The 21,358-nt window shown below is 39.4% G+C and overlaps 1 protein-coding gene across 1 annotated transcript in view; it reads left to right on the forward strand.

Annotated features, from left to right (window-relative positions):
* The window catches only part of ARHGAP15 (Rho GTPase activating protein 15), a 608,203-nt gene that overhangs the window by 24,132 nt on the left and 562,713 nt on the right, over window positions 1-21,358 (forward strand). Inside the window, exon 2 of the mRNA XM_072757649.1 lies at window positions 4,105-4,283. Within this exon, the coding sequence (XP_072613750.1) occupies window positions 4,119-4,283 (165 nt within the window). The 5' untranslated portion in view covers window positions 4,105-4,118. The remainder of the gene's footprint in view (window positions 1-4,104; window positions 4,284-21,358) is intronic.

Here is a 21,358-nt window from a genome sequence, read left to right on the forward strand (position 1 = left end):
ATCTTCTATTCTCCTTCACCTATTTGGCCCATCTCCCCACTCTCATTCCCTCTGGCACCCATCAGTTTGTTGTCTGTATTTAGAGGTCTGATTCTGCTTTTCGTTGTTGTTAATCCATTCGTGTTTTGTTTTTTAGACTCTATGTATGAGTAAAACCATACAGTATTTGTCTCAGTTTGACTTCTTCCACTTAGCATAATACCCTCTAGGCCTATCCATGTTGTCGCAAGTGTCACTATCTCAGCCTTTTCGGCTACATAATATTCCATTGCATATTTATACTACAACTTCCTTATCTATTCACAGATCAATAGACACAATTTGCTCCCATATCTTGGCAATTATCAATAACACTTCAGTAAACATAAGGGTGTATATATCTTTGCAAATTAGTGTTTTTGCTTTCTTTGGATAAATACCCAGTAGTATAATTACTGGATCATATGGTTTCTATTTTTAATTATTTGAACAAATCCCATGCTGTTTTCACAGTGGCTCTACCCGTGTACGTTCCCACCAACAGTGCCCAAGGGTTCCTTTTTCTATATATGCTCACCAACATTTACTACCTCTTGTGTTTTTGACTTTAGCCATTCTGACAGGTGTGAGGTTATGGTCTCATTATGGTTTGGATTTGTATTTCCCAGATGATTGGTGATGTCGAGTTTCTTTTCATGTGTGTATTGACTTTTTTTGAAAAACGTTTATTCAGATCCTGTGCCCATTTTAAAATTAGATTGTTTGGCTTTTTTTTTTTTTTTTTTTTTTGGTGTTGAGTTGTTCTTTATACATTTTGAATACTAACCCTTTATCAAACATGTCATTGGCAAATATCTTCTCCCATTCAGTAGGTTGCCTTCTTGTTTGCTGATGGTTTCTTTCGCTATGCAAAGGCTTTTTATTTTGATGTAGCCTCAATAGTTTATTTTGCTTTTGTTTCCCTTGCCTGAAGAGACAATCTATTAAAATGCTGCTACAGTCAGTGTCAGAGAAATTGCTGCCTGTATACTCTTTTGGGATTTTTATGGCTTCAGGTCTCACATTTAGGTCTTTAATCCATTTTCAGTTTATTTTTGTATATGGTGTTAGAAAGCAGGCCAGTTTTATTCTTTTACTGGAGCTGTCCAGTTTTCCCAGCATCTTTTTTCCCCCCAGCATCATTAATTTAAGAAACTATCCTTTCCCCATTGTATATTCTTGCCTCCTTTTTCATATATTTGTTGACCATACAAAAGAGAGCTTATTTCTAGGCTCTCTACCCTGTTCTATTGATTTATGTATCTATTTTTGTGCCAGTATCATACTGTTTTGATTACTACAGCTTTGTAGTACATTTTGAAATCTGGAATTGTGATACCTTCAGCTTTGTTTTTCTTTCTCAAGATTGGTTTGGCTATTCAGGGTCTTTCATGGTTCCATACAAATTTTAGTATAATTTATTCTAGAAAAACTGGTTTTATTAGTAGCATCTTTATAAATATCAAAGATTCGTAGATTTGTTATTGTGTAATACTTTATGATTGGCTATGAAAAATTAATAGCTGTAATAATAAATAATACACAGAATAAACCCAAAACTTATTATTCCTATATTGGAATATACGAAAAATGCATTTAGTTTTTTTTTAATAGTCATCTATACAATACTCTATATCTTATTCAAGTTAGATGTAGAGATAAGATTTCCTATGTCTACATTAGTGAGCAATTTGACACATTTTAAAATCTTTCTGATCAAAACATCCGTTATTATATTCCCATGGAATAGTGGAGATGAGATTTTCATTTTTTATTACTTCAAATTTTTATTTCAGGTCTTTTTTTTAAAAGATTTTATTAATTTATTCATGAGAGAAACAGAGAGAGAGACAGAGACACAGGCAGAGAAGCAGGCCCCCCACAAGGAGTCTGATGCAGGACTCGATCCCAGGATTCCAGGATCATGCCCTGAGCCAAAGGCAGATGCTCAACCGCTGAGCCACTCAGGCATCCCTTTATTTCAAATCTTATTGAAACAGCTCTTTCATTCTCAACTAGATGAGTTTTCATAATATATCACTCATGTAGAAATATAAAAATGAAAATATGAACAAGATAAAGAATTAAGAAACTTAAGTCAGTTTAATTAATTTAGTTAACAAATTTATTTTTAAAACAATTTTCCTGTAAATATCTTTATGAAGTATAACTGAAATGCAATAGTGCAAGTACTTAGACAATTTGATCATTTTTAATATAGGCATGCAATTGTTAAACCATCACCACAATCAAGCCAACAAACATATCCATCACCTCCAAAACTTTCCTTGTAGTCACCATAATCCATTTTTTCCCTTCCTTCATCATCAATCAGCTTTCTGTAATTAGGTATTAGTTTGGATTTTCTAAAATAGTATATAAATGAAATCATAAGTACTCCATAGGTACTTTTTAAAAAATATCCTGGCTTCTTTCACTCAGCCATTTGCAATTCATCCATATGGCTGCACGCATTAATAGTCCATTCTTTTTACTGTTGAGTTATATTTCATACTATAGATTAACTAGAATGTGTCTATTCACCTGTATGGGTCTTTTTTGGGGAACAAAATACATGTCCTGCACTTTTTATGTCCATTATTCCTGACAGAATATTATTAGTCTCTCTGATCTTTATTTTTCATTTCTAGAAAAGTATGAGTTTAATGTCTATCTTACGGGTATTTTGCAAGAATTAAATCACTAAGTGCATTGCTTGGCACATAGTATATGCTCAACAAATATCAACTTCTTTTCTAAGTCATCACTCAATTGCCTCACTGGTATCAATTATGAGGTAACACTCTGCCTCCTATTAAAATGTTTTCATTCTTTTCTAACCACTTTAGCTTTCACTTAGCTTGAACATTGCCTTGATGCTTGCTAACCCCATTGTCTGTCCAACAGATGGAGGGGTACCAATACAGTTAGCTCCCTAAAATACAATCCTTCTTTTATATTCTCTCTTCTACATTATATTCTTTATAATTATCCTGGCTTCTGTAACTGATGACAGTTTTTTTCTGATATTGGACACATGTGCCCAGGCTAGCTATGGAATGCCCACAGGTGAGACAGGGAGGCAATAGGCCAGAAGAGGGTCTGTGTCCAGAAGCTTAGAAACAGTCTTTGCATTGCAAATGTTCTCTTTTAAATGAGATGATATGCTCATTGGAGGGGCTTGTGGAGAGGGAATATGATTTGGGGAAGCAACCAAAGCCTTCCTAGTCCACCTGCGAATGCTGCCACAGCTTAGTTCTCTTCACTTGCTTTTCCGAATTATCATTTCCTTACTGCCACTCCTTTAACATGTGCCTGTCCTGAATTTTCCTGCCTAAATCAGACTTCTCCCATTAAAGTAAATATAAATAAATAAATGGTTTCTTCATATTCTTTATAAACACTATGTCCAACTAAGCTACTGAATCCAGTCCAGTTGGCAGACGACAGCGGACAAAGGACTTTTCGTTTCCCTCCGTGGGTATTATGAATGGGGGTAGGGACTAGGACTGAGCACCACGCAAAGAAGGCCAGGCCAACATATTTGATAGCCAATGGGACCAGCTCAGTTTGCTCTAAGGCCAGTTCTACTCACTTAAATATGACCTTATCCACTTAGGTTTTTGGTCACCAAAAAAGGCCGTGGGTGGTAGCATGCAGAACTGGGGTGGGATGGGGTGGGTAAAAGATCAGTGACACTGTGAATGAAAACAGCATATACCCTAAAGATGCTTAGTTGGCAACATCATTTCTACACAAGGAAGACCATTGTATTGCCATTAGGAGTTCCTGAATGGCATTAGGAATGACACAAGTAAAAAAAAAAAAAAAAAAAAAGGAATGACACAAGTGTGGGTGTGCTGCCTATGAACTTTGAAGTCCTCTGGCAGGTATAGCACTATCAACACACAGGGGCCCCAGGTGACAAAAACAACTGTTTTTGTTGTTACAATCAAGTAATTTGTTACCTTCTCCACTATTCAGAGATCATTTCATTTTTGTACCTTAGTAAGTAACCTGCACCCCACCAAGTTTTTCTTGGAAAAGATATATTTAGAGTAACATAATGCTTTTATATCTTACCAGGATAAGGCTATAATATGCAGAAATCTACAAATTCTGATACTTCTGTGGAAACACTGAATTCCACCCGTCAAGGCACCGGAGCTGTGCAAATGAGAATCAAAAATGCCAACAGCCACCACGACAGGCTGAGCCAAAGTAAATCCATGATCCTCACCGACGTTGGGAAGGTCATTGAACCCGTAAGTCAAATACCTCAAAACCCCAATGTTCCCTGACACAGATTTTTGTTAAAAAAGAAAAACCAAATCAGCTTTGTTTTATTTGTTTTCCTAATGTGCACGAGAAAACTGTTTTTTTTTTTTTTTGTAATGCATTTTATCTTGCCTACTTATAGTCATAATAATATCCCCAATTGCCAGAGAAGAGCTGGGCTTAATCCAGAGTGATAAAGTGGATTTGGAGCTAGACTGAAGAGCACCTTTGACTCATTTTAAGGGCCTCCACTATCATGCTTCAGTGTTATAAAAATAATGAGGTTATGCTAGCATGTGGTGTTTGTACTTCCAAATACAGTACATCACTTTGAAAAGCCAGAGGCTAAAATTAGCTAAGAATGAACTGAAGGGGAAAAAAAAATCTTCAAAAAAAAAAAAGTGAAAATCTCTTTCTTAAAATCTCCCGACAATATATAATATTGGAATTACGATCTGATTTGGAATGAGCTTAAATGGTGCGGCGATGGAAGGTTTGGAGAGGAAGCCATTCTGTCTCGATAATGTGTCATTAGGAAGATCTGAAATAAAATAGTTAGAGATGAACTCTACTGCCAATTGTGTCCCTGCCCCTGCACGCATCCTGAGCCACTAAACACACTGATTGCGATGAGTCTCCTCTGGTTAATTTTCTTCCATAATGGTGGTAACTTGCAGCTGAGGCCATAGGATGTTGCAAAATTATTTATGCAATGTTAGCCAGTCTTTTGGACACCAGATCTATTTTGTTTGTCACAGTGAGAGCAAGAGCGGGAAATAGGTTAGCTAGGGACAGGCTGTGCGTCCCAGTCACCCTGCAGAAACGTGTGAGCTATTAATTGAGTGTTCTGTTAATATCGTAGGGGCCTATGAAATATTCAGCTCCCTAACTGAGTTATTAAATGAGATAAACTTGCTGAGTAGCACGTTACCGATTATATTTATTCTCTGTTTTCCCTGGAATTTCAAGTGCGAAATGAAGCCACCAGCATCTCAAGAGTCTGAGGGATGCGTGGCTTTAATCACTCTTTCTCCAGGTATCATAGGCAAATTTAGCAGGAGACGAAGCCAGGGATTATACTGGGGGCTTGGGAGCTACCTCTTGAGATAAGGTCCCCAGAGCTGTGCTGTTCTTTCTTTACTCCCTGGCTTAAAAGTATTGTCTGCTGGGAGGCACAATGCTGCCAGCCTGCCTTTGCTTTTAAACCAGCTAAAACGCTCCTCAACTATGAACTTGAGACAGTGGTTAGAGTAAATTACTGGAATCTCTATAATGTATTATCAGTAAGAACTGTACCTTTGAAAAAGTTTAAAAGTTAAGTATATTTAATGATGCCTAACATATTTTATTGGCTGTGTTTAACAAAAGGCACTATGCCGCAGTTGTTTTTGACAAGCATGAAAACATCACAGCATGAGACTGCAAAAGGAATTATGGAGAGAAATTACAAGTGATCCATCTCTCAATGAATTATCCACCTCAATAGCCCGCAGAACTCAGCTACCAATTAACACCTACTTTATTACATGTTGGGATGTACTTAATAACTTTCATGTGTTTATGCACTATTACCTTGACTGATGCCTCTTGTACAATTAGGCATAATTGGCATATCAATATGCAAAAGTTAAAAGGATTAACCCTCTTAAAACTAATGAGCATTTCTGTATCCAGCTGCTAAATGAGACAAAATTAGCATTTTTCACTTTTGGGCAGGATTTTATCATGCAGTTTCTCATTGTTGATATTACCTTGTTACATAACTTTAGTTTGGGGGGTTATATGCTGGACTGCTAGAGAAGAGTTTTCCAAAGTTAAATTAGCTATAATTATCCCAAGCTTTTGTTTCCGCATTCTTAGCCTGGGCAATATGTATTCCTCGATAAGGAACAAAAATAAAAGTTACTTTTGGTTATGTGTGCTCAGTGCATAATTATATAAAAGGGGTATTTTAGTGAGGATATGTCATTTCACCGAGAAAACTTGGCTCAGAGATACTGTATTGAAAGCTTGCCATGGCACTAATTTTCTTTCTGTCTCGGTTCTTTTCATCTCTTTTTTCCATGCACAATTTTCTGACTAGATACTGACAGAATGTAAAGTATTTTGGCATATTTATTCAAACAAGCCTGTTAAAGATATCTGCTCAAGCTAAACTAAGAACTTGATTTTTCAGAAGTTGGAGGTTGGGGTGAGGTCAAGGGGGGTAGATCTTGAGCTTGGGAGAAGTGGGAGGAGATGTATTCTAAAAATGTGCGCACGTGTCCCATGCAGCATGGTTTGTCGTAACAGAGACGCTCACATCTAATCTCTACACCGAAAAAGTTAGGACTACTTAGAGACGTATATATCTATATGTTATGCATCGTATTTAATATACACGGCACATAGACGCTACGTGTTCCCCAGCCTAACGATTATGCAAATCTAATACGGACTTATTGGAGTCTATATAAGACAAGAATCTGATATTACATTCACAACGATTTAACTTATTACAGAAAACGATCAGAGGTTCCAGGGTCAAATCAATTGTATAATTTTGTCATTAATTCATAAAATCCTCTTTATTATTGTGTTCAATTACAAATATGTTCAGTAGGACTCTGTGAACTCGGAACACCGTGTGAAATCCTCCTGGATATGTCAGAAGAGCCCATATCCTTGGGATCTTAAAGAGAGGAGCGGCTTGAAATGCCAATATAGACATTTATTCGGCCCTGTGCTAGGCAAACACAGGTGAATTTGCTTATCACATTGAAGTTTTCATTCCCGAAATGGGGCAGGGAGGCATTTCTGTAAAACAGGTATTAATCCTCCATCAGTATCTCAACTGGCGGTGTGCCTCACTTTCTTTAAACACCAAATAATCATTATTATGTAGTTAGTAAGATCAACGTCCTTTCCAAATTTAAAAAGGCCACTTCGCTACCTGGCAGGTGTTGGAGAGGTGGGAAGTTTGGACCCTGGAGGACGTGGTTCGCAGGACATTGCCTCTCTGTGAGAGAGATCTGGAGACCCCCGCTTGGTGGGGACGGAAGGCTCTTTGGTCTCAGTGATTTGCTGGCTCATCCCGAGCACCAGAGTGAGACCTCTTGAAGGTGGACTGCTTATTTGCCCGAATGTGCTAAACACAGAAGCAGACGGCCTAGTGAGCGTGAACGGGGGGCAAGTGAAGTGGGCCTCTCCAAGGGCCGAAAGGCTAATGCGCAATCCAGCAAATAGCTACTGCAAAAGGTTTAATGTGGCTTTGATGTTATTTATAAGAGGGAAGCTCCGGCCTACTAGACAGTTTAGAATAGATATTAATGAAGAGTTTAAATAGTCCAAATCAGGAAAATTGCAGACATCGGATTTGCAGACAGGAGCGGTTTCGACATTTAATGCTGGTGTCTTCAGCAGCCACATGTATGAATATTCACCATTTCCATCTTGCAAACTCCACAGAAGTGCAATACTTTATTCATGGCCCTCGTGGACAGGGAAACATCTTTTTTACTACTGTCAGGATAAGGACTTGGGTCGAGCCTTTCCTAAATGCTAACGGACAAGACTTCTGCTGCTGCCATTAACAGGCTGTGCATGTTCGTTTTTTTCTTTTTTAATATATTATAAAGAAAAAAGAGGAAACAATTTTCTTTTGTTTCTTACTTCTGTGATTATAGGATACTTGCCAAAGTTGTGGCTAGCCAAAAAGGCAGACATAAAAATTGCTACTAAAAATATAAGCCTTCTGTTTAGCAGAGTTTTTGAGCAATATTATGAGACTGTAGGACTTGTCCGTGTTTACTTCAAATCAAGCTTATAGTTGGGTTTGAGGCTTTGTTTGTATAAATTGTCCTGAAGTGGATCCTGATATTTAATTAAAATGACACTAAATCACATTGAATTGATAAGACTTGGCATCTCAAACAAAGGTAATTGCCCGTATTGGTTTTCTGCAAAAATAGCGCTGCTTGGAAAATGTGCAGCCAACACAGACTGTCAACTCCATTTATAGATCAATATGTGAAAACCATTGATCAAGCAGGCATGTATAACAGTAACACTTTGCATTTATTTGTTGTTTTTATACCACATTAAGGCTTACAGGATTATAGGCTTCCTAAATATTTTGACTTCCTCATAAATATATGATCTGTTGCATGTTAATTAAATGAGAGTCTGCAGCCATTTCTAAAATTGTTTTTAGTTTGATGATTTCCTTTTATTGCTGTGGATCGTATGATCTGAAAATGGATTAGTTTCCTTCTGCATAAAGATTATTAAAGCTTATTTTAATGTGTCCTATTTAGTGTAAGATGTGGCTGCCTTTTTGCTTTGAAAAATATAGATACAGACAATTATTTTCTCTTAGCGAGTGGCTGATCTTTTTTTATTAACTGAGCATCCTCAGCGCTCTGGGTAGAATTATTTCCTGACATATTTTGCACACTCTGTAGATAACGGGTCTTCTTGATTTCTCCTGATAGAATGTTGTTTTTTTTTTTTTCCCCCTTTTCTTTTTATCTAGCTCTGTAGTACAGGCATCTGATCAAACATTATGTAGAAAATAAACTGATCATCTCAATTAAATTCTAGCCACACACAAATATAATTTGAATTCTATTTTTCTCATTCAAGAACGAGCCTTATGAACTGTTCTTGTACACTGCATTCTGCAGTTAAATCTTTCTTATCTCATCAATGTAAGGACAGTGTTTTGTTCCTAATCTTTATTGGACTATTGTGGATGACATTTGTAAGCCATTTTGGTTTATAAGGGAAAGCTAGAGGACAGTGGAGTGAGACTCTCCATAGATCCAAGCCTCAGATATGACTACGCAATAATGTGTCTTCCACTGCAATTTTCTTTGCCACTGAGAGGTCAATTTTGTTGAGAAATCTCTTTATATCCTCTATATACATTAGGAGTGCTGCTTTCGAGACAATACTTGGCTTTATATACAATATTGAAGCAGTAATAAAAGAAATCGGGTTTCAGACAGAAAACAATACTCGTGCAATCCCAGGGTTACCTAAGGTAACTAGTGTGCTGCACAGCAGACGGGGAAGTTTATTAGCTAGAATTTCGACTTTTACATAAGCTGCCCTGTTGGGGGGTGGGGTGGGGTGGGGAATCGAAAGCCCCCAGGGATTTCTTTCCTTGTCATTCTTTCTTTCCCAAGTCATCTCCTGCAGTGAACTGCTTAACTCTCGGTCACCAAGCACAGTCTGGACTTGCCAAAGGCGCAGAAAGTTTCCAGCAACAGGGGAGAGTCTGTGCTTCCAAGAATGAGCAGAGGCTCTGGAATTCACGTCGGTGGCTGCGTCGTTCTCATTTTAGCTTGGGCATGGCGAAATTTGTTTCTAATCTCCTACTGATTGAACGTGGCGCTGAATGTACATGAGATACATTTTTTTAAAAGTTAGTCCTCTGATTACTAATTTGAATCCAAAACTCTAACCTTGTTAGCATCTGGACTTATTTCCATAATAACAACCCCTTCAGAACCTACAAAGTAATGAATAATTGACAACAAATGAAATGTTTTGATAGTTGTCGGCACAAAGCATGTTTAATGTTTTGTGTTGCTTCCTAGCTAATTATGTAGATGACACATTTGTCAGACCTTGACTGCCATTAGAAACGTGTTTCCAGAGGGGAGAAAAACAGGCTATTCATAGAGTAATTAACTAGAATGCTCAATGACCTGTGAGAGATTCAAATCGCTGCCAGTTCAGACATTGTTTTGTTACAGAAGCAGAGGGGTAATTAAAATTCCAAATTACAGTCCTATGATGGAGCATTTGTTTGTTGACAGTATACTCTTCCTCTAGTTTGTTAATTCTTTTTTAAATTGCTTCTAATCCATTTTATAGCTTTAGGAGTCCCGTCTTTGAATTTACTGACAACTAATACCACGGTAAACCGTACTCCAGTGGAGTGCTGCGGGGCCTCGCCGCTTCCAGGGAGCGCGGGGTGGCTGGGATGGGGCCGCTCCTGCTGGTCCCGCGGCCGCAGCAAGGGCCCTAACCTCCACCGGCTCCCTAACCCTGCGTCTCCGGCTCCGGGACCCCGGGGCTCCGGCTCCAGACCGGGGGAAACGTCCGAGCAGAAAGTGCAGCGAGGCGAAGGCTAAGAGGTGCTGGGCCTCGAAAAAGGAACGAGAAACCTGGTGTCTCAGCGAGATGCGCTGAGGCGGGGGATCTGCTGCCAAGGAAGGGAGCGGGGCAGGGCTGAGCACGACATGGGGAAAGGCGTGCACGTGTGCAGGTGTACAGGTGTGCAGATGTGCAGGTATGCAGGTGTACACGTGTGCAGGTGCGCAGATGTGCAGGTATACAGGTGTGCACGTGTGCAGGTATGCAGATGTGCAAGTATGCACGTGTGCAGGTATGCAGATGTGCAGGTATACACATGTGCAGGTGTGCAGGTATGCACATGTGCAGGTGTGCAGCTGTGCAGGTATGCACGTGTGCAGGTGTGCAGCTGTGCACGTGTGCAGGTATGCACGTGTGCAGCTGTGCAGGTATGCATGTGTGCAGGTGTGCAGCTGTGCAGGTATGCACGTGTGCACGTGTGCAGCTGTCCAGGTGTGCACGTGTGCAGCTGTGCAGGTGTGCCGATGCGCAGGTATGCACGTGTGCACATGTGCAGGAGGTGCGAGGCTCTCGCCAACCTCAGTCCCTGCAGCCTCAGGCCCCGGAGGGACCTCGGGGTGATAGGTAGGACTCGTGGGGCGTGTCCAGGGATCATCGGCGCCCTTCAGAGACCCGGAGGGCTGACGTGGTCTACAGGATGCAGCTGCAGTGCATGCGCAGGGAGGCTGCTGAAAGCCCCCGAATATGGTCTCACTGAAGGAATCCGGCGGGAGTCCCACGCGCTCGGAGCAGGCAGCCGACAGGGCCATGGGGTGGGCGCCCATCACCCGGAGTCCCTGTCAGCTAGGATTGATTTTCACTTTCCTCGTTTATGTAACGGTTCCTGTAATACAGCTGACCCCGAGTCACGTTACCTTGTCATTTCTCTGCATGGATCAAGAAGAGACGAGCTGAAAATAGCGAGACACTGACCTTGAACTTGCCAGAAAAGTGAGAAGTGACAGTGGGGTTTTGCTGCGGTTCCCATACAAAGAGGAGGGCGGGCTGCTCTCTGCAGAGTTCACCGCAGCGGCACAAGGGGGCAGAGCGGGTCTAGGGATTCCAGGTGGGCGCTGGGCCCAAGGCCTCTGAAACACCCACCCGGAGCCAGAGGTCTCTTTTTTTTATATCTTAGCTCAGACATAAAGGAGAATTACTGATGAATCAAAATCTCGAGTCCCCTGATGTTCATAATCAGTAATCTAAAAGTGTACATTCTAATTAAAAAAAAAAAAAAAAAGGTTACCTAATACTCTGTGTGGCAGCAGCGACCATGCTTTGCCACTAAATTATTTGCAGCATCTCTTATTTAATTTATATTATCCTCTTCACGCTTAAAAATGACTTCAGAACCACAGTCAATATTATTAGGAGGGTTTTTTTTTTTTTTTTTTTTTTACAGCCACCTCCTAGGCTGATACGTGCCATCCTAGGTAGCTTTGCATGGGAAGATGAGAGCAGACTTTTTATGCTTAGTAAGTATCAGAATCTCAAGACTGACATCAGACAGTGTCACACGGTGAAGTGCCCTCACGAAGGGGTAACCTGCGAGCCAGAAAAGGATGTCTGTCATATGATGTGCATTTGTCTGCACCGTGTACATTCCCCCACTTTAATCTTTGCCTTGGTTCGCAAAAATATCCTTTAATAGATCATCGTTATAACCTTGGTTAATCGAAAACACCATATGTTGAGCGTTGTCCTTTGCTCGCGAGCGCCTGGTTAAGCTAAATCATTGTTGTACCGAGGCTGAATGTTTCTTATAAATGGCACCCAACGAACTTGCCAAGTGCAGCAGAGAACTGAAGCAGGTTGAGAAACAGAAGAAGAACAAACACTGATTTGATTATCCCTAGGTTGTAAATGCCTTATGTAATGGCAAAATAGCATCTTTGCATGCGTGGTGATCGCACAATAACATTGTAAACCTCCACAGCAACAGGATCCATTCTTGCACATAGTGGATACTTTCTCTGGGGGGTTCACTCACATACACAGACACAGACACACACACACACACACACATCTACTACACACATATAGTATATATATGTACATACATGTATGTGTACACGTCTCTGTATAGATATAGATGTAGTTATAGAGACAGAGATGCATTAAATATTTATATATTTAAGCTCACACACATATACATCTATTATACATATGTACATTTATAGTATATACACACATCTCTAAATCTCTATAGAGATATAGATGTAGATAGAGAGAGAGAGATGTATAAAATATGTATATACTTAAGCTTATTTTTATATTCTAGGAAAAATAACCGCATGCACACATTCACAAGCTGAAATATCAAATCGCTTCAATGCCCCTCTTCTGGAAATTTAACTCAGGACACACCGACACTTTGAAGATGAGAAATAAGTAGAGTTCCAGTACGTTTCGAGGATGGAATATAAATAGGAAAGCATTTTGTTGCCAAGAATGAGGTTGGAAATATTCAGATTACCTGTGTCATCACAGAAGTCTATAATGTCTCATTTTCGGCCTCATGTAGGAGAGAACAACCTTGTGTTTCAAGCATAAGTCGTCCAGCTTGGAAGGTTTTGAGGTGTCTGTCTCTGTATAGGTGTGTGTGCGTGTGTGGAGATGTTGGGGGTGTGTGTGTGGTGGGTTTACAGTAATGACTTGGTGTATCTAAAACCGACATCTTTGAAGGCAGTCCTGAGGGCCTTTGCATTCCTTGAGAGTCCTTTACACTCCTGCCCCTCAGGGCCTGCAGGAGACGCCTTGCTTGCCCTCTCAGGTGGTAGGACACCCATCCCTAAACGGTTGATTAGCTTTGCTTCTGAGGTCAGGGAAGACATAAAGGTGTTGGCTGCTACTACACTTCCCCCAGAGTTGCTTGTCCCCCCTCCCTTCAGTATATAAGACTTCTAATAAGGGACTCCAGTCCCTGATGTGTTCAGATTCGGTTTATTGTTACCATCTGTTTAATTACCCTCTCAGGTTTGTGTTGAGAGGCATGAAAGTATTTTATCCAGCCTTTGAATCCCTGTGTTCCTAAAGAGATGTGGGTAAAGTATGTGTCAGTTTTCAAAGAGCATATTAAAAACTGATAAGCAGAACCATCTCCAAACAATACCATATAAGGAAAATGCATTATTTTTTACATTAATGCGTGTTGCAAGTAATTAGCAAATGTACAGTGATGTGGCGCTGTCTCCTAGAAATGATGCCTCTTCTTTACACACAATCTCTTATTCTTCTCCTTTGAGGTGCTGGATTTTTATGACTCCCAATCACTTCCAATGCACTGGCAATAGGTTTATTGGGGGAAGAGATTGGGGTTTGACTTGTAACAGGGTGTATGGTTGTCATTTGTCAAAGCAGTTTAAGGATGTGCAAAAGTAAAAGAGAAATCATGTACCCTCAAAACAAGAATAGAATCTCTAGGGAAAGGTAGAAAAAAAACCCAGAAAAGTCAGAGTTATTTTACTGCTTTTCCTCTTCCTATTATTATTATTATTATTATTATTACATTCCACATTTTTTTTCCTAGAGAAGCACCAGCATGTTGTTTCTGGTGGCCACTGTAGTTAGCATGATGTGGTACATTTTCCACATGCAAATGCCTTTGATAACAAGAATTACACTGGCTGAGCTTCTCACTCCAATTATGTTTGAGTTATTTTATATACTAGCATTTGAGTGAAATAAAAAAAAAAACATAAAATGAAACAGAACCAAATTCAAGAGTCTAAGAATCAATATGTTTGAGAGATCTAACTCTGAAAACCAAAAGGAAATAAATCGGGTGATTTTGATTCCTAAATCAAAAAAGAAGCCAAATGGCTACTAGTGTTTCATTTTTTTATTTATCTCTCAGGAAGTGATTTCAAAAACTGGACATTTCCCCCAAGATTCCAAGGTGGTATTAGATTAAGAATGTGTTTGAAAGTGTTCAGAAATGGTAGTCTTGTTTTTATGCAAATGCCCTTCCACGATACAAAAGCATAAACAACCTAAGTACTGTTTTCTTTCTAGTCTTTCATGGAGAAACCAGTGCTATTCCTGCCTCATGATCTCATTATTTCTGTGAAGAAGAGGAATAGTGATGACACTAACTTTCCTCCGTGACTTTCAGTCACCTGACTTGCTTTCTTTCCCACAGGGTAAAAGGAAGCTGTAGTTTAGTATTTCCAATGAGAAGGGACATGTGTCTCCTTGCATTGAATTGTCTCAGATCATATCATGTAGCACAGAGTGACCCAATATAGGAAGACAGGGAAGCAAAGTGACAGTTTTGTTTGCTCAAATACAAACACCATCATCGAAACATGGGGGCAAATTCTGGAGGCCCACAGCCAGATTGCAGGAATTATTTAATTCAAGAATGATATTCTGTACTTAAATAAAATGTATTCAAGGTGTAGTCTATAATCAGCGGTGAAAAGATAATGAACAAATAAGCTTAGCTCAGGTTAGACAAACTGAGTGCAACTACTACCGTTTTTAAAATCCATGATAAAGTGAATTGGCTGATACTTGATAATACATCACCCACTGTGGTCTTACCTATTGATCATAGCCTGACAATGGGTAACCTTTCATGGCAACTTCCTCTTTTACCATGAATTATTGACAGTGTTAATGCCAATAACACATGATCAAATAGACAGGAAAGAAGTTTACATTCCTGGATGTGCTATCCTTAACCTCTTTGCTTTTAATATCATCGTTTTAAAAAAATGAAAAAGAAAAAGAAAGAAAGAAGACATTTTATTTCTTTGTCTTGAAAACACTAATGAACTGACTTTTACTTTTGCACAGATTATTAATGTGATATCCTTATAATTCTCATCTACAACACATTTTGGGGAATGAAGCCCAGTATTTAAGGGAATATTATAATGGTCACTTTCTCCCCGCTCTCCACCCGCCCCCCCCCCCACTGTGTCCTCTATCTTGTATAAGAAAAATCCTAGGGATGTTCCTCGAATGGTGTGTCCTAAGGTTCCTGAATTAATAATTTCCTGCTCACTACGTCGTCATCATCCCAACCCTGCCTTTAAAAGTCCCCAAAGTGGAAAGCAGGCAAGCAGGTCTACAACTTTCATTCATTCATTCATGAGTCCCTTCTATTATTCATCTGATAGATATATATTGGTACCTAGTATATGTCAGAGACTGCTCTGCATGGCTGGGTGTACAAAACAGAAAGTCTCAGTCCTCTTGGAGGTTACATTCAAGTGAGGTAGAGTCCTTATCCTGGATAGCCAAGGCCCAGCCCACTTGCTCCCCCACTTTGTCTTCGCAGCACCTTCTCACTCTCAACACGAGTATTAGCATCACGTACCGTACATCTTGTCACAAAGATTGTATACAGTGTTTAAAACTGAGCCTGCGACATAGAGACCTTTACTGTCACTTCCAGTAGATGTATTCCTGTGGAATGTAAACCTCAAATGATAGCTCTTTTTTTAATTTTGAGCTTGTGGGACTCCCACCTGATTCTAACCTACTTTACACTCTATTTTGCATACTTCGACCAATTTACTGTGTCATCTCCTTTGACATACAAAAGTTATCAAAGTACTTTCTTTGGAAACAAGTCAAGGTGCAAGTATTCTTTTCTGGTTAAATTGATAGTACCTCTTTTAATCATCCTTTGTTCTTATTCTCCTTTCCATGTCTTAATGAACTTTAATGATACACTTTTTATTGGAGTCAAAATAATAATTTTTATGAATAGGAATTAAAATGTTAGTATGCTTCCTTGACATCTATGACCGTTCATGCGTTCAATATGAAAACTGAACACATAGGTCATAGTTAAGCACCCGCCTTCGGCTTAGGTCATGATCCTGGGGTCCTGGGATCGAGTCCCATGTCAGGCTCCCAGCTCAGCGGGGACCCTGCTTCTCCCTCTCTTCCCCACTCTTGCTGTCTCTGTCGCTATGTCTGTCTCTCTTTCTCAAATAAATAAATAAATAAAATCTCTAAAAAACTTTAAAAAAGGAAAATTGAACACAGACCCAATTTAGGCTTCTATAGTGCTTTCAAAATGTTCACCTAGTTCTTGACTTTTAAAAAACATTTGTGATCTATGCTGTGGGGCTCTTGCTGAACATTGTCCTTCAAGTAGTCATGATTTGTGGAATTTTGTGGGGTTATTCGTGGAAGGCATGATCTAATTTATAAGCCTACCTAAGCAGTCCGTCATTTGTGCTGTTCCTGTCTAAGAGGAGCATTCCATCATAACTCTTAATACACATTGCCAGATATGATGCCACTATGTACTTTACTAAAACAAAGGTTGATAACAGTAACACGAAACAAAGATTGGAGAACATAGGATCATTTTAAATATGAATTGTTTTTAGTCTTACTTCATTCAGGAAAAATTTAAAAAAAAAAGAAAAGAAAAAGAAAAAAAACCCCTTTAGAGTGTAATGTCTTCAAATAGACAAATGAGGGACAAATACAGTAACATCCAAGTAGGCAGCAAAATGAGATAATCAAGTCACTATTTAAAGAATTAGCTCCCCCGAAGGCAAGGTGATTCTTAGATCTCTCTGATTACTTGCTCATTGACAAAACAGGCTCTACTAAAATCTCACCTTTCCGTATTTCTCATGTGTGTGCATAGCTGTCATGCCATGAAAATGGTCAAGGAAGCCCGGATTAAATTCTGGATACATCTAAGAGAATGGTCTTGCACTTCTTGACTGTGAATCTGAGCTTTTCTCCACTCATGCTGTCCTTTCCAAATCTAAGTTCCTCATCTCCTGCTTAGCTTAAGCCAGTCTTGGAAGATCCACACTTTCCAAAGTCACGGGCATGTCCCTGCAACTCTCATAGCTTCCTTTCGCCTATACTTCAAGGACCTGTTTAAGGACAATATTGACTTCATATAAACTGCTTATACTCTATAGTAAGGATAATGAATCTAGTGCAGGGATTACAACCAACAGCTGACCCAGGTTTTGCCCACAGGCAGTTTATTTCATTTGGCTAGGATGATGTTTTAAAAATTTTGAACTTGAAACCCTGTGGTTGGAGTTGTATCTTCATTAATTTGTTACCTGCTCGGCCCTGAATGCCTGCCTGGCATTTCGGTTTGTAATCTTAAAGTTATTTCATTGATTGGCCTATTCAAGAGTGAGAGCATACTGAGGCAAGTCAGAAGATGACAATTGTTAGTTATAAATTTGGAAATGTAGTCCCTACCACATTTCACTGACAGTGTAAAAACATTCTGTTATATAGCTAAATATGAATTTTCTTATTCAGATTTTCTCATTTGGGTTTAATTTCAATTTTAGACTCTTACATTATTATAAATTAACAAACATCTTGCTGCCTTTTATACAACACTAAAAAATAACTGTGATTATCTATGGAAATGGCGTTCTCTTGTCACCAAGTTATAAATATTCTGTTTATTCTGGGTTATCTATGATTTAACTTTTGTGGGTTTTGTTAAATAGTTCTGAAAACTTGATGAGAAGCTACTTTGTATTTAAGTGAAGCAGTGCACTTCTAAATCTTTTAAAAAAGAATCACACCAGGAACTTACAAGTGAGAAATGATGCTATTTAACAGTTCACAATATTACAGAAAATTTAAATCAACTTAGAGTTGACTAGTCATCCTACTACTTACCATTTGTTTTACATTCCTACCAATTAAACTTAATTTGAAGATTCTAAACTTTGTTAGAATTTGTATTTCTTTTTCAGGGGACTCATGTAATGTCCCATAAGAAATGAAACACACATAAAAATGAATTCCACAGTCTCAACTCTTGTTCCGATAGCCAGACATTCTTTTCCTGAAGCATCTGTTTTACCAACTCAGAAGCGATGTGTCTTTATGGAGAGAGATTAGGTTCCCATGAGGAAGGAAAAGTACCTTTGAAACAAAGATCAAGGGGGCTCTCAGAGATCTCTAGATTGGCGTCTTGCATGCTTAATTCAACCTAAAGACCTGTTTTGCTTGGCTCACATAGTGCTTTCACCTTCTTTCTTGTTAATTGAGCTGACATTTTAACATTGTGAGGTTTTCACATAAAAATTTGTATGTGGGGCATCTCTCAAAAAATCAGAAATTCTGGCTTTACCAGCTGGCTTCCTAAAGAGCAGGCAATAACAGCTGAAAATGAGTAGCTGCTGACCCATATAGATGGGACACATGCCCCCTCGTTCACAGCAGTTGGACTAGGCCATGTCACCTACGTGGCATTTGAGCTGGCTCTGCCAGCTGTAGCCTATATACTCCAGTCTTCTTTACTTACCTGTTAAGGACAGAAAAGAAGCTGAGTTGTCATTCAGATAACTGTAAAATTCATCTCTCTTTTGACTAGGACTGTCCAACTTGCCTCTTCAAGGTGGAGAGAAGGTTTTGAAATAGGAGGAAATGGCCCTTTCATATGTTCAGGTGGTTATCCACATAAATGAAACTTTAGAAAACTTTATCCCTTGCTGATTCCCAGAGACACTAATTAGTGCCCCTGTGGCGCACACATCTCCAATGCCAAATCAAAGACTCAGTCATGGGAGAGATGTGGCAAGCCTCTGTCCCTGGAGTGGCCCCTCCAGGTTCAATAAGAACTGTCAGTGGCAAGTGTCATAGAGAGGTTGTAATGCCCCTATTTGTTAGTTATGAGTTTGGTACATGTTCAGTATTTTGACCAGTAACATTTTACTCTAGCTGGAATTAGAATGTTTCTTAGGTAATGTAAGCCAGGCGTGAATCATGGTCTCGAGTAAATCTCCATGATGGTTACCTTTGAAGAGCTTTTGCCACTCCACAGGAGCAAATAGGAGTCTGATTATGAACGTGAATTAGTGCTGGACAGACCTCGGAGACAATCCTGGTTCTGCCTCTTACTTACTATGTTACTTTGGGCAAATTTCTTTCTGGGCACTCTTCTACATGCGTTTAAATTAATAAAAACACTAGTTACCTATACAGTAACAAACAGCAAAGGAAATAACATATGTAAAGTGCTAGGTGTGATACTTGGCACATAGGAGGTTATTCAAAAATTGTAGAAAATCGCTGTTAAGATTATGCTCCTCATTTATGTGAAATCCTTTTGTCAGGTCTGGCTTTGTAGCTTCAGGCTGCTCTGTGCCCCTCTGCCATTGGATCATTACCTTTCAATAAACAGGCTCTCAATAGTCACCTGTGTTCTGAACCATTATGATGCAAACCACCTAGGGCTCTTCTGACTCAACCTATTCTTGACCTATTTAAACTTCTGATTCTTAGATCTTCTATGATATCTGCTACTGTGTCTATAATAATGCCTGCTGGGTTCCATCCTCAATCTATGACTCTAGGTAGCTCTTACATTATGATAATGCCAATGTCTACCATTTGGGGGCATCTACTATGTACTTGACATAGTGCTATAACAGTGAAGATTAGAGTAAACCTTCATACCAACAAATGAAAAAAAGATGTGATTCCAAGAATGCCTGATACCACCGTGCAACCTTTGGCCATTCTGAGCCATAGTCCGTGTAGATCCTAAGCCCCCAAACCCTACCCTGTTTTAGGCCCCTTGTTGAAATTATGTTATGTTCAACCTGGCCCAGAGAACAAGTGGGAGTCAGATGTATATTCTTTTTTATGCCATTTAAAATTCTATTCAACTTTATCTTTTTTAAAGATTTTATTTATTTATTCATGATAGACATAGAGAGAGGCAGAGACACAGGCAGAGGGAGAAGCAGGCTCCATGCAGGGAGCCTGACGCAGGACTCGATCTTGGGTCTCCAGGATTGTGCCCTGGGCCAAAGGCAGGCACTAAACCACTGAGCCACCCAGGGATCCCCCTCTATTCAACTTTAAAGAACCAATTAAAACTCAGTCTCCTACCTGGTGTTTTATCTGGCTGGCCTTTCCCTCATCTGAACTCATATAGCAACTATTCATTTGATTAATTATGTAATTATTCATTATGCACAACTTTAGTGTATTTCTTTACAATTTATTTTGAAAACTTGTTAATTGTTATTGTGTTTATTCAACTTTTTGTATTTTCATATTGCATATCCCCTACTAAAGTGAGAACTTCTTAGAATCAGACATTTATATATACCTTAAAAGTTATTTAAACTTTAAGAAGTTTCAAATATCTCATCTAATTTCTCAGCAAAACATTTTTGAAGACACAGAAGAGGAGAAACACTCGCAAGAGTAAGAAAAAAATCAGAATCTATAATCATAATTATAAGAATAAAGGGACTGAACTGAGGGGAAAGAACCCCGTTAGTCCATTTGTGCTTTATCTCATGAACAATGAAGTCATTGTTGTATCCATTAAAGACAAAAGAGGCTCATGTCTTTAATTGCCTATCTTATAATTCAGAGATTTGGGTGTGTCTGCCAACCAAAAATTAGGCAAGGATTCCTCTACTGCACAGCCATTGTTTTCTGAAACAGCCAGAATTCTGTTGCTCTTTATCCATTCCTGTCATATTATAGCCACAGAAACTAAAACTCGCAGAAAATTACACAGTAGTGAGAGTAGGGGGCTGACAATGGCATAAGGCATCCTGGGAACTGTAGTAACCACGAGTATATTGCTTAAGATGGAGCTGGAGTAGAAATGGGTAGGAAATATCAGAGAGGGAGACAGAACATGGAAGACTCTTAACTCTGGGAAACGAACTAGGGGTGGTGGAAGGGGAGGAGGGCGGGGGGTGGGGGTGACTGGGTGGCGGGCACTGAGGGGGGCACTTGACGGGATGAGCTCTGGGTGTTATTCTGTATGTTGGCAAATTGAACACCAATAAAAAATAAGTTCATTATTTAAAAAAAAGATGGAGCTGGAGTTACCACCGGGAGTTGAAGGGCAGTCGGGGGACTTGATTTTATGCACATAAATATAGTTAGTCCATTGTACCAGAGGATAAGACAGGGAAAGCTGGAGATGATCCCACCTGTATCTAATAAA

The sequence above is a fragment of the Vulpes vulpes genome, chromosome 5 (genome assembly GCF_048418805.1).
Source record: "Vulpes vulpes isolate BD-2025 chromosome 5, VulVul3, whole genome shotgun sequence".
Classification (NCBI taxonomy): Eukaryota; Metazoa; Chordata; class Mammalia; order Carnivora; family Canidae; genus Vulpes; species Vulpes vulpes.